The sequence below is a fragment of the Helianthus annuus genome, chromosome 2 (assembly GCF_002127325.2).
Source record: "Helianthus annuus cultivar XRQ/B chromosome 2, HanXRQr2.0-SUNRISE, whole genome shotgun sequence".
NCBI lineage: Eukaryota > Viridiplantae > Streptophyta > Magnoliopsida > Asterales > Asteraceae > Helianthus > Helianthus annuus.
The window spans coordinates 146,562,729-146,577,969 of record NC_035434.2 but is presented as its reverse complement, the minus strand read 5'-3'; the positions used below and the strand labels follow the sequence as shown (position 1 = coordinate 146,577,969).

At 39.8% G+C, this 15,241-nt stretch overlaps 1 protein-coding gene and 1 pseudogene across 1 annotated transcript; both read right to left on the bottom strand.

Annotated features, from left to right (window-relative positions):
• Positions 1 to 5,412: 5,412 nt before the first annotated feature.
• LOC110897897 (alpha-soluble NSF attachment protein) lies at positions 5,413 to 9,468 on the bottom strand. The gene is given in 8 exon segments (XM_022144633.2): positions 5,413 to 5,490; positions 5,571 to 5,605; positions 5,608 to 5,617; positions 5,703 to 5,852; positions 7,045 to 7,200; positions 8,699 to 8,778; positions 9,081 to 9,117; positions 9,463 to 9,468. Coding segments are annotated over 8 exon segments (552 nt in total).
• A 5,269-nt stretch (positions 9,469 to 14,737) lies between these two features.
• LOC110897916 overlaps positions 14,738 to 15,241 on the bottom strand; it is a 44,124-nt pseudogene continuing 43,620 nt past the window's right edge.

Below are 15,241 nucleotides of genomic sequence, written 5' to 3'. Positions count from 1 at the left end.
GGCATTATCATCCACGCAATGCCTCAAACGGAGCTGCATGCATACTAAAACGGTAACGGCTGCTGTAGAGCTCACTCAAAGACAAGTGTCCTTCATAAATGTTTACGTCCATCACGCACATGCTCGCCGCATGTCTTCGTGTGTCAGGATGGTTCATTACTCTGTCCGGTTGACCTACGGTGATAAGTAATGCTCATGTCTAGATGTGAGCCAAGGGTGTTGTGTATTGCCTATCATAAATCAGGTATAGCTCAAAATCAAAGGTAACAGAAGTTGGCACCTCGTGCCTAAAACCGCCTCTCTCAGAGGAATTTTCACAAGCTGTGAAGACTCGTCAGTTTCCCTGATTGCAAGATAGTATGCTGGTTACGTGAGACCATCAACGATCACCCAGGTGATACTGTTTCCGTTCTGAGTTTTAGGTCGACCAGTGACAAAATCCGTGGCAGTCTGTTCCAATTCCCCAAATGGGTGTTTCCGATTACTGACACAAACCAGAAGGTTTCGGATGTTCCACCTTGGCCTTCGCACAAGCCAAAACGTCGTTCGCATGCTTTGTTGTGTAGGCCTTTAAGTTCAGTTGCCAGTATAAGATCCTTCGATCCTAGTATATCCCATCAAAATTCAGATAACTAGAATATCGAGACTGATGTTCTTTGCTCAACACCAGTTCCCTATGATTGCCATATAGTGGGACCCATATTCGTTCCATGAAGTAGTGGATGTCTCCAACTTGCCAAAAGTTGCTCTTCCATGCCCCGCATGGATCCAGCTTGAAAATTTCTTCCTTCAGTACTTTGGGTTGAACAGGGCAAATCTGATCGTGTAAGCTAGAGTCGATGGTGAGCTACAAACTCATACACGTTTAGGTTCCGTAGTCATAGTCATTCAAAGGTTCCATCCAACGATGCCATCACCTGTTTAGCTCTCTTCAAAACCTGGGTACACGGGAGGCTCTTGTGATCGATCTAGGTAGTGCATCTGGTATCGTCCAAGGAATGCCTCCAACTTAAATCTAAAGACCATGGTTTCCACCGCAAGTTGTGTGTCGTGCAATTCCTCTTTGTAACTCCATTACGTAAGTTATCACCCCCCTCGTGTTGCATCGGTGTGTAACTGGGACTCTGATTCGGAGCATCATGGTATACCGCTAGATCACCCGTACCCTTAGGTAACGACGATGCTCGGTGCATTGTTGAGTTGGGTTTCCTAAGAGTTGAAAAGATGCACGCCTGTTCTGTCACTCACAAGTACACGACACCCTGTTGTGCTAAAGAGGTTAAAACTGCGCAATCTTCAAAAATCCTGCGATAAATATGCGGTAGTATCCAGCGAAACCAAGGAATTGCTGTATCCCCACAGGGATTTTTTATGTCGATCAGTTCCTACCAAAACAGCCTTAGCGAGATCTACGCGCATTCCCACTTCGTTGATTATATGAGCAAAAATGTACCGCTCGAATCTAGAAGCTACATTTATCAAGACTTCGCGCGGTGTGGCTCCTCCTTTAGGGGCTCTCAAATAAGATACAAAGCTGCACATGATGTTCCTTTCCCCTGGAAATGATTCAACATGCAAACAATAAGCATGGTTGATTCATGTGATCCATATGACTGCTGGTGTGTTGACTAACTCCATGATCATGGTGCGCCAAGTCGCAATGGCCGCATTGCATTCGATATGTCATTCTAAGAACATTCTCCCCTTGGACTTCCCCCTGATAATAGCTTGCTCGTTAATCAATCCTAGAATGGAAACGTGTCCCACGCACCCGGTCAATAGGTTGTCAATACATAGTCGAGTCAAACGGTTCTTAACTATCACCTTGTTAAGTTCTCGATAATCAGTACACACACGAAAAGGCTTGTCTTCATAGATATAACTGGGGCTCCCCAAGGCGAAATGTTATGCAGTGTGAGTAATTAGGGTTGTCCCTAGCGCGAGATCAAATTGAGATTCTACCTAACAGTTATGGAAGTAAGCCTGAAAGTTCCTCGGGTAGCACATCGCGAGGAATCGCGAACAATTGGTGGATCCTTGATCCCCACCTCCTTAGCCTTAATGTCAGTAACGGTTGTTAACGTAGCGGAGTAATCCCTCCGTAGACACTTCCGGGTCTTCATATCTGAAACGTTGCTAACCCATGCACCACTTTGTCGCTTTAGAATAGATAACGATTTTTCCACTAGGGTGAAAGATACGCGAAATTCTCTACTCACAGGGCATATTTACGCGGTCTCTGGTTAGCCATTCCATACTAACTATTGCCTCAAAACCATCAAGAATAGTAGAAGGAAGGTCGATGTCGAATACTTATCCCACAAGGTCGAGTTTTCGTCCCAACGAACATATGAGGGTTCATTTGTCTTGCCATCAACCGATCCCACCACAGTTTCGGTTTCAAGAAGCATCAGAGTTAGTCATAACAGAGACGAAGCGATTAGCTCTCACACTAGCTACCATGTTGCTATACTCCTGGCGTTGCTGACGCCAATCCTATATGTCCTTCCATAGGCATCGTTTCTAGTGTTGTTTTCGTTCCCAGGATTTCCAGTACTGTCGTCGTTCCCTTGGTTGTTGACATTTTGACTTAATGACAGCCCATCCTTGCCGAAGTTACCTTTGTTTCCATACTGTAAGCTACGATTACGAGTTCCTTGATGTTGTCGTGACTGTTGCCTCTACTGCCGTTGCGTAAAATAGAGCCCTACGATATTTCACCATCAGGGTCCATCTCTTCACATTTCCTTGCCACGTCCTAAGGTGTTGTCCATTGTGCTGGTAGTCACACATTCCACACTATAATATGTTGTCATCGTTTATGTCCCGATTGATTTGTAAGGGTCGACTCCCATGTGTCGCCGTCTAGGGTTAAAGATTCAATTGGAGCCAAATTGCTGATGTTTGTTGCTGGTAATCCGGGTTGTCCTACTACTGAGGTTGGTGCGACACTACGCTCCTCCACTTGTCCGTCGATGTTGCAAGTTGTTTGAGTGATACGCGGTATGTTACGAGAGTGTTGCAGAAGTGATCGCACTCCGAGATCTATGGCGTCAATACGTTGAGTTCCAGCAAACGAAGATAAGTGAGAAGAGTATATACCAATCATTCAACGATGCGGCATCCAACTCAGGGATGTTCGTGCAAGCACCTAACGTTCTACACAGTTCGCTAGGCGTTCAGATGGGTGTTCAGGTAATACTCGATGGCATCGAGATTCGTAATGATTCAGAGAGAAGTGAAAAGGTTAATTCGAGTAGGAGACAATAACTACTATGACTCCTATAGACTTGTTACGTTTCACACTGATCAAATAACAGAGCGGAACCCCTTTTTCACTTGTTAAGCCTCACTGGGACTCGCATGCACCCCACATTATTATTATCTGTGCACCCACAATAATATTGTGATTTACATGCTCGTCACAGTTCCTCCCAACTCATGTCAAATGGTCCTTCAAACTCAGGTATCAAACAGGGACTGTCAAAACATCAAGGTTACAAGAATCCCAGGGCTACAATCATAATGTAAACAAGCAGTTCATGTAATTATGCTATAGTGACGAGTGTGTGTCCGTACGCTACATCATAAACCGGTGTACACTAGTCATGTAATGTATGCATCAAGTGACACTACAAAAAAAATGCCATCTAGTGGCATGCAAAAAGTGTCACAGAAAAACAAGAAAGTGCCACTAAAGAACCTTGTGAAAATGTGCGGCACATAAAAAAAGTGCCACAAGAAGCGCTGACGCTAAAGCCTTTTAGTGGCACTATTTCAATGTGTCGCACAAAGTTTTTAGGCTTTTAGTGGCACTTTTTTATCTGCCAGTACAAACTTTTGAGCTTTTAGTGGCACATATTTTTTGCCACAAAAATCACATCAAATTAAATGCCATTGACGTTTATCATATTAATTTTAATTAATTACAATTATCATTTATTTACATTAAAAAATAAAAACAAAATTGTAAAATGTAGAAATCATAAAATAATCACTTCAATTAACAGTTCAATCAATCTTCCAAATATTCGAAATGTCTAATAAGTGTCGATCTAAGTCTAATAATCAAACATATAACCCAAATAAACTAACAAGTGTATGAATAAAAACTCAAAACTTCATTGTGTTCATGAATCTCTTTCACAATCTTCATGCGAGTTACATAATCATCGTGTTAACGTTTTGTTAGTAGTCATACTTCCACTTCATAGTTCCCAGCACTTACTACTTATTGTCATTACATCATCAGCCGACTGACTATACTCAACCTGAAATTTCACAATTCATGTTAAATTGATTAGATCTGATAACCATAGCTATCAAAGATGTAAGAGCAGTTAATAAAAGGAAAACTTACTTCTTTTGACATCACTTTAAGCTCTTCGTTGTCGGAATTGCCATCACCTAACAACAAGAGAGTTCATGATCAGAATGTTTACCCTTCAGTTTATAATGAGTCGAGTTGAGTTATCTTCTGTCTTAGACAGGTCAATTGATGAACTAAAACATTGCTAAAAATATGGAGAAAGAAGCATACTTACAAATTATTTTTCTGGTCAGTGGTTTCTGGAGGAATCTCTCCGGTCAGAGAGTTGTTCTTTATATATCTGCATGAAGAATGATTAAAATGAACACAGAATTCATAAATCAGAATATCATCGAAACATATTAAAATTTAAGATTTGAAAAATCACCACATACAGTTCTTATAAGTTTGGCAAACTACCAAAGTAAGATGGTAAAGAACCAGTCAGCATATTGCCCCCTAGATGTCTGCAATTTGACCAACACATATAGTCAACAAACACTATTATCTTTTTAGGATGCAAATAGAAGTAAAATTGCAACTTACATAATTGTCAATTTTTCAAGGTTACTCATATCGGGGATCGACCCGTTTAAGGAGTTCCCATTTAACCACCTGATAAAATCAAAGTATCAAACCACTAGTTCAGGGTTAAAAACTTAAAATGGTAAAAAGAATGTAATCTCGAATTCTTGTTCGTTGAGACTTGCAACTCGGTCAACTCTTCCAAGTCTTTGATCGCTGACGGAATTTCACCTTCTAAATTCGATCCCGATAATACGCTGTTTAATCATATTAGTGTATATGATATATCTATAACTTAACATATACAATAACAAATGAACTCACAGTTTGGTGATTATTGGAGGATTACTTCCGCTGAAAGTCACCCATTCCCACTGAACCGGAACACATGGATCACCTTCTTCAATCAAATCCCCATTCGCAAGCATTGACCGAAACATTCCAAGAACATTCACTAACGAAATCAAATGAACTTCCCGCCAAACGGTTCACGAATTGTTCGCTGAACGTTCGATTCATTTGCAGCATTAGTATCTATCTTGTGTGATATATGACCACAATAAAGTTATTATTACCAGTTAAGTCATGCTGTCAAACTCCTTGACAGCATCAGTGAACTTTGCAACATCTTCTTCGTCCATAGCAGCAGCCATATCCTGTCATAAGACGGAAAAAAAAAACCTTAAACCTGTTACATGTTTGTCCCAGAACAACAAACAAGTTTTCAGTAACATACCGCGAGCAATTTCTATTCGCGTGTTCCTGAAAACGGGGGTCCAATTCCTGCATTAACAATTGACATTTTCAGTCAACAGATCAAAATTTTGTAATGAACAATTAAGACATTTGGAAAAAAGTCAAAGTTGACCTGGTAACGCTCCAATGCATTTGTGATTGCAACATCGCCTTTACAGAGTTGGCAAATGCCAGCATTCAGTAGATGCCCTCTAACACCGTATTTTAGCAAGTTATTATTGAGCGACTGTCGTGCTATCTCATCGTAAATCTCTATAGCTTTCTGATACATGGAGACAAATTGTGAGGTTATATTATATATACTATTAACTATAAATATGCTATTTTGTCAACATCAAAAACTTTAGCCCCTCTACTTTAATAATAAAAAAATTTAGTCCCTCAACAGGTCCGTCCCTGAGAGCTTGGGTACCCTGTTCGAGCTTGAAAAAAATGTGCCCTTAGGCGTTAACGAAATTGGGTATTGGGCTCACTAAAGGTCTAGACCTAATGCCAAAGGGGTTAATAACTAATCTAAACTATAAGAATAGTTTTGTAAGGGGGCCTATGTTCGTGTTTGTATGGGTGTACCTATGCAGTTAATACGGAAAAATATCGGTTATCGGTCAAACCGATATATGAGATATCGTTTATCGCGGTGAGATATCGGTGAGATATCGGTAAATTCTAATATCATGCATAAATATATATATTTATATTTATATTTATATTCATATCTAGAGCCTATATATATACTAGAAGTCTAATATCATGCATAAATATATATATTTATATATATACAAGAGGTGGTAGAAAGTCTAGGTGTGGGAATGAAAGTCTCAAAAGGTGGTAAATACTTTGTCCCACATTGGTTTGGGAACAAAGTGAGTGGGTATTTAGAAGGTAAAGCATTTACTACTCCGTTGTAGCTTTATGACATGTTTTACCACAAGCCCTACCCGCGCGCAGGGGGGGGGGGATGCAAAAAATGGGTTTCTGAGCTGGAATTTGGTTGAACTGTTGCGTGCCCGCACATCCTGCGGACACGAATGCAGCTCCGAAACCCTGTCCGCGTGATATCGGCGATACAACTGTATATGGCCGATATCGGAAACCGATATTTATTTTGGGGAGGGGCCGATAACCGAGTGTATCGGCATAGGGGTGTACTCTATTAAAAAAATATTTTACATATACATATCGGTCGGGTTTTTTCATAAAAAACGTGCCCCTCGAAATATCGGGCCCTGGCCGGTGGTCCTCCCCGCCCACCCCCAGGGTCGGCCATGCCCCTCAACTATAGTGATGACATGTTTAACCCCTTAACTAAAACAACTTTAGCTCCTCAACTTAAATAATAAACAACTTTAGCCCCTTAACTAAAACATCAAACTTCAACCCTTGCGATTTGTTTATTTTTATCTAAGTAATTCAATTAAAAATATAAGAGGATCCATACAGATAAAAGGTATGACTTGCTGTTCCAGTTGAGCTGAAAATTGTGCGATTTTCTGTTTGCACTGGTTTGCAGAAGTTGTCACTTCTTCACCTTGGAAAAGATCGGCTGCTTTATCATAGAAAGCTATGGCTTGCTCCAAATTTTGCTCCTGTTCGTATAATTCAGCAATTTCCTGCAAAGAGTGATGACAATTTACTAGTTACCTTTACTTTCAGATTTTTAAACTTCTTGATATTTAGATACAACACTAGCATTAAGCCACCGTGTTGCGGCGAGGTGTAAAACCGTGAAAAAAGTAATGTTGAAACATTTTATCGAATCCGTGTGTTGAAGGGGGTATCGGACCACGCTTTGCGGCGAGATTATTAAACAGAACGAAAAGCAGACATAAAAAAAAAACTATGCATGCCTGTTGCGGCGTGTTAACACGCAAAAATTAGACCGAAACGTAAAACATGAAAAATAATATCTAAGTCGACTTAGAACCCGCGTGTTGTGACGGGACCTTTAAACTGGGAAAATAGACATAAAAAGGTTGAGCCACGTAAAAACATGGAACCAGCGTGTTAACTCGTAAAATTTAGACCAAAACGTTAAACGGAAAATTTGTAATAGATGAAAAGCATAAGGGTTAAAAAGAAAAAAATGGAAAAATTAAAAACGAATAAACTAAGCACATTATACAAGCTCTAATACATAAGAAAGTTGATATTTAATATATATAATGTATAAACCATAGTAACCTAATTCGCGGTTCGCTCCGGTTCGGGTACGCGGTTCGGGTTCGCGATTCGCTAGATAGGATGAATTCGGTACGGAGAGGGGTAGGTTCATTTCGGTACGATCCGGTACGATGAACCATTGAGTCTGGTTCAGAATACACAAATTAAAACACAAACTACAAATCCAAAGAACCAAAATCCAATATTCATATTACTAAATAGAAAACAAAAACATATAGTTCTAAAAACACACATTAGCTGTCAAACAATATTAGCTGTTTCAATTTTTTTATTTGATTTATTGAAAACCCGTTATTAGTGGTCAAACAATATAACCCTAACCTTATCATTATTTCCACGAATAAGAAAAAACAAAACTAAAAACCCTAGAAATGCTTTTAACAGCCGCACACACATACTATCTCTTTTTATTCACTAAACAACACAAAAAACCCTAACATTTCTACCAGCCGCTTCTTTTTCACATTACCAGCCCACTACACCTCTTCTTCTTCTTTGTTTCAATCAGACACAAACAACAATCAAATTTGAATTGCAGACCATGATCAACGAGCAAATTGAACCATATACGTACCAAATTGAACCTGGTACGCCAAGAATTATAATCAAATTCGCCGTTCCTGATCAAATTGGAGCACTGTACCTGATCGATTTGGACCGCCGTACCTGATCGAATTGGATCGCCGTACCATGGCGTTTTGGATCGCTAGCGACTGGCGATTGGGTACACCACGATCCAATACGTGGATCGTGGCTACCCTAGCGATTTAGGTAACTATGGTATAAACTATGCTGGCTAAACCTAAAGAAAAGGAATAATCAATAAATCATATGAACTGACTTATATTTTGAAATTGAGAGGGTTTAAATCATGAGAAAAGTTGATTTATAGTAACATGATAGCGCGCCTGCATATATATGATGTACCTTGCAATATCTGGTGGACATGCTGAGTCTTCCAACTTCCATGAACTAATTCAATGCTTGCTCTAGGTGAGCTATGCACTCTACACAAATTCAACAAGAAAAAAATGTATAAGTTTGTGAGAGCAAGAGTGTCAAAATATTATTAAGTCAAGAACAAAACATTGACCAAAACAAATATGGCAGAAAGACGATAATAGCCTTTGAATTACCTGAGCTGCGTAAAGTAGAGCAAGAGTGTCTTCTGGACTGTTAGAATAGTGTTTCGGGTAGTTCACGAGAAGGCAAACTTGCAACTCCATTAAAATGTAAACACGAAAACAAAATAAAGTTTGTGAGTTTTGAGATCAGTAGTTAATGTAACCTTAGAAAGAAAAAGAGTTACGTGTTGATGTGCTTTTTTTGTAGTGATTTATGAAACCCTGTTAATCTCTTAACATCACACACTTAGTTAGATAGTTAGAATACATTATTACATAGCGGTTATGAACTTCAAGGACCAAAGTTGTCAAAGATACAAGATGGTAACCACCACCCTTACCGAAAGGGTGTGTCCCTTCTCTCACAACTATTCCGATCGGTACAAGGCAAAAGAAAGGTAAGAGGCACCGGTTGGATTGAACGGACAGGAAACAACATACCTCTTCAAGGATTAATCACAACCACACATTCAAGAGACGTGTCTATTCACAAAGAGACACAACTCTTCACTCATACCCGTTGAAAACTATAAATAGGATCGTATGTTTTCATTTGTAATCACTTACTCTCATTCGATTATATACACACTCAAGTTATTATTTATGCAAGTTTGTTTAAACACGCTCGTTCTATAGATCAAGATCCATTTCGGGCCAACAAATTGGTATCAGAGCATCAGGCTCTAGGCGTGGGAATCGCAAGGCATCGCAGGGAATTCGCGATCAGGTTTCAATTTCGTTTTTCAATTCGCAAGTTCAATTCAGAATTTTTGATTTCGGTTCTAGGGTAATCGGTTGAACCGAAGGGTTGGTTAGGAATCTAGGGTTTGTTTGATTCCGGGGTTTAGTGCGAATTAGATTGTTTAGTTGTTTGATTGTTACACGATTCGGGTAATCGTGGGTTTGAGATCTATTGAAACCAAGAAAGTAAGAACATAGTAAAAGTGAAGATTGTTCAACAAGAAGACATGTCAGGAACATCCAGACAAAATCCAATAATAATACAGAAAGAAGGAAATTCTCTTTCCCAGTTTCAGTGTCCAGTGTCCAATTCTGAAACCAACAAACTATACGGTTTGGGCTATTCGTATCAAGACGATCCTTGAAGCGAATGGTTTGTGGGAAACGATCGAACCGGCAGAAAATGCAACGGTAGACACTAAGAAAGACAAGTCTGCAATTGCATATCTGTTTCAAGCAATACCAGAAGATGTCGTATTGCAAGTTGCAAGTTGTAAAACTGCAAAGGAAATTTGGGATAATCTAAAGGTTAGACACATTGGTGTTGATCGGGTACAAAAGGCGCGTATGCACACGCTATTATCAGAATTTGAATTATTGCAAATGAAGGATGACGACACTATTGATTCATTTACCGCAAAGATTAATAGTATCGTCACCCGAGCAACTGATGTAGGAATGACATTGAGTCAACCGACTCTAGTACGCAAACTCCTAAATGGCGTACCGGATAAGTTTACTCAAATCGTTGCCTCCATGGAACAATACTCCGATCTAGAAACTATGACGCTAGAAGAAGCGGTCGGAAGGTTAAAGACGTATGAAGAACGACTCAGGTTAAAGAAAGGAAATCAAGGAGAAAGCCAAGATAGGCTTATGTTCACACATCATGATAACACCAGAGGAAGACAATCTGGAAACCGCGGTCGTGGTAGATTTAACCAAACGCGTGGAAATTGGCGAAACAACAGAAATAGGCAAAGTCCCAGAAACGAAGGATCTACATCTAGATCTAGAAATGGAAATTCTAGAAATTGGAGGAAGTTTGCAAGAACCGACCTAAGTAAGATCCAATGTTTTAAGTGTCAGAAGTTCGGACACTTCAAGAAAGACTGTCCTGAGAAAGATGTTGTACAAGAACATTCAAATCTCGTCGAGGAAGACGAAGCACCCGTATTGCTAATGGCAATACAAGAAGAAAACGTTGTTCAAGAAAGGGTTCTACTAAACGAAGAACGTATAGAACCAACAAGTTACGCCTCAGAAGATGAAAGTCTATGGTACTTAGATAACGGGGCCAGCAACCACATGATAGGAATGCGAAACCACTTCAGAGAATTAGATGAAACGGTGACAGGGCAAGTACGGTTCGGCGACGGGTTGCACGTAGAAATTGAAGGCAAAGGTTCAATACTACTGGAATGTCTAAACCAAGAACAAAAGATTGTTTCACAAGTATACTACATTCCAAGTCTGAAAAGCAACATATTGAGCCTCAGACAACTTACAGAAACCGGTTGCAAAGTGGTTATGGACAGAGATCGACTGACTATCCGAGATCGAAATAGAAAGCTACTAATGCGAGTCAAGAAAATGAAGAACAGGCTGTACAAAGTCAAGCTGAAGACTGGAAAACCAATCTGCCTACTCTCAAAGACCGAAGACATAGCATGGTTATGGCACGCAAGGTTAGGCCATTTACACTTCGATGCTATTAAGGAAATGACTCGTAAGAACTTGGTACATGGAGTTCCCCAAATAAGTCATGCTAGTCAAATCTGTCACGCATGCTTATTAGGAAAGCATAGTAGGGCACCATTTCCAAATCAGGCGAAGTTCAGATCTTTAAAACCTCTGGACTTAGTCTATGGAGACTTGTGTGGTCCTATATCCCCACCAACACATGCTGGGAAGAAGTATATATTCTTACTTGTAGACGACTGTACTCACTACATGTGGGCATATTTACTAACTTCCAAGGATCAAGCATTCGAAACTTTTAAGGAGTTCAAAGAAAAGGTGGAAAAGGAAGCACAGACCAAGTTAAAAATGCTAAGGACGGATAGAGGAGGTGAATTCACATCGGCTGAATTCAATAAGTATTGCAAAACCAATGGCATAGCAAGACAGCTCACATCACCGTATTCCCCACAGCAAAATGGAGTAGTAGAAAGGCGAAACAGGACGATGTTATCCACTACTCGCAGTATGCTGAAGGCAATGAACATGCCACAGAACTTTTGGGGTGAAGCAATACGACACACGATATATGTACTAAACAAAGTTCAAACTAAAGCCCTGGTGAACAAGACACCATATGAAGCATTGAAAGGAAGAAAGCCAAATCTGGAACACTTGAAGGTCTTTGGCTGTACTGCTTACGCTAAGGTACTACCACTTCAACAAAAGAAGTTAGATGACAGAAGTGCACCTATGGTTTACCTTGGAATAGAAGAAGGATCAAAGGCATACAGATTATATGATCCTGCAAAGAACAAGATATGTGTCAGTAGAGATGTAAAGTTCATGGAAGGTCAACCATGGAACTGGAATAGTTATATGGAAACGATAGATTCAGGGAATCCCGAATGGACAAACTTTGTCATTCAAGAAGATGACAACCCACCAGAGTTAGAGGAAAATGAACCAAGTAGTCCTGGCAGTAGCGGGCCACATCATGATGCTTCAGGAGTAGATCAGACAGAAGAACAAGACTCCTATATAACCCCGCCAGCACATTCGTACAATCAGAACTCAGCAGGAAGTTCAAGCAGTTTATCAAGTGGAGGTCCATCTACCTCTGAAAGTACAACAGAGAGTATTAGTGACACTCCAGTAAGACTGAGAAGTCTCGAAGACCTGTATGAAGAGACAGAAGAAATTCAAGTAGATCCACAGGAATTACTACTTGCTGAAGAAGAACCAAGGAATTACAAGGAAGCATCTAGTGACAGAAACTGGATTGAAGCAATGAAGGCCGAGTTAGACTCGATAAACAAGAATAACACTTGGAAATTGACAGAGTTGCCAAGAGATCACAAGGCAATAGGTTTAAAGTGGGTATTCAAGACTAAGAAAGATGCAAACGGAAAAGTGGTCAGACACAAGGCAAGGCTGGTTGCAAAAGGATATGTTCAGCAACACGGAATAGACTTTGACGAAGTCTTTGCACCAGTAGCACGTATGGAGACAGTTCGACTAATGTTAGCTTTAGCAGCATATCAAGATTGGGAGGTACATCATTTAGATGTGAAATCTGCATTCTTACACGGAGACCTCAAAGAGGAAGTCTATGTATCACAACCAGAAGGATTTGTAAAGCCAGGAAATGAAGGAAAGGTTTACAGACTATCTAAAGCTCTGTATGGATTGAGACAAGCATCAAGAGCTTGGAATACGAAGTTAGATCAGACCCTAAAGTCACTCAACTTCAAGAAATGCACTTTAGACAACACAATCAATACAAGGACAAGTGAAACTTCTACCCTAATAGTTGGAGTCTATGTCGATGATTTGATAGTAACTGGAACATCAAAAAAGGAAATAGATGTCTTCAAATCTCAGATGAAGAACAAATTTGATATGAGCGATCTAGGATTGCTAGCATACTATCTGGGAATAGAAGTAATTCAAGCAGGAGGTGAGATAGGCATCAAGCAAACAGGATATATCAACAAGATACTCAAAGATGCCGATATTTTACCCTGCAATGACACAAAGACTCCTATGACTCCAGGAACTCAATTAACAAAAACTGAAGAAGGAGATCTAGTAGATGCAACACATTACAGAAGCCCCTGATAGGTTCTCTGAGGTACTTATTACATACAAGGCCAGATCTCTGTTACCCAGTCAGTCTACTTAGTAGATTCATGCAAGAACCAAAGGAACAACACTTGAAAGCAGTAAAGCAAATACTACGTTACATCAAAGGAACTAAAAAGCATGGAATCATCTACAAGAAGCAAGGAGGATGTAAGATCATAGGTTATAGTGATAGTAGTTTTGGAGTTAATACAGACAAAGGAAAAGGAACAACTGGTTTGGTATTCTACTTTGGAGAATCACCTATAACCTGGTGTACACAGAAGCAACAGACAGTGGCACTATCATCATGTGAATCAGAATTCAAGGCAGCCACTGCAGCAGCATGCCAAGCACTATGGCTTAAAAGATTGTTAAGTGAAATTACAGGCTGGAAGGAAGAAAAGATAACACTCATAGTAGATAATGTTTCAGCAATAGCACTCATGAGAAATCCAGTCTTTCATGGAAGAAGCAAGCACATTGACACACGCTATCACTTCATAAGAGAATGTGTTGAAAACGAAGATATCACTGTGGAACACATAAGTGGAGAACTACAATGAGCAGATATACTAACAAAGGCACTAGCAAGGATCAAGTTTTGCTACAATGAGGGAACTGCTCGGGATTCAAGATTTGAAGCAACTTACGGATGTTCGAGATTAGGGGGGTGAATGAAACCCGGTTAATCTCTTAACATCACACACTTAGTTAGATAGTTAGAATACATTATTACATAGCGGTTATGAACTTCAAGGACCAAAGTTGTCAAAGATACAAGATGGTAACCACCACCCTTACCGAACGGGTGTGTCCCTTCTCTCACAACTATTCCGATCGGTACAAGGCAAAAGAAAGGTAAGAGGCACCGGTTGGATTGAACGGACAGGAAACAACATACCTCTTCAAGGATTAATCACAACCACACATTCAAGAGACGTGTCTATTCACAAAGAGACACAACTCTTCACTCATACCCGTTGAAAACTATAAATAGGATCGTATGTTTACATTTGTAATCACTTACTCTCATTCAATTATATACACACTCAAGTTATTATTTATGCAAGTTTGTTTAAACACGCTCGTTCTAGAGATCAAGATCCATTCCGGGCCAACAATTTATATGTTAAACTAACAGTAAAGTATCATAATCATTCATACCTATTAATTACGTTACAATCTTCACTGCAGACATCCTAAATGGAAAGTAATCCATGGGACTTAGGGAGAACACAATTCCCTTTTTTTTAACACAAATTTTATATTCTGTCTCTGTTATGGAAATATGGAATCATATAGTAATAGTTTCAATGGCAATATTTAATGAAAATATAAGATGAACCTGTAGTCGGGTCTTTATAGTGTAAAGTGGAGTTGTAATTAAGGATGCTGCAGCCGCAGCAGATATTCCCCCAGCACCTTGAACCATAACTATTGTCCCCTGGCTAGGAATAGATCCATTGCCGTCATTTCCATGACCTAACATACTACATAAAACATGTGCGTTTATATAATGCTAGAAATTACAAACTGAAAAAAAAAAAGAACAAAAGCTATTCACCTCCATATAACGCGTTGACTGGAACCATAGCTGGCTCACCAAAGAGCACTAGAAGGGGAATACGTCATAACAGACACACCAAATCCCTCTGTAAAGCCCTCTGATACCATCTTGTTTCAGAACTTTACGGGCAACATCCAGGCCACCATTATAGCTAGCATGGCCCGAATATCCTTGAACCATCAACCGTTGACTAATCTGTTGACTTTCAGTATTTAAAACATCCAAACATAC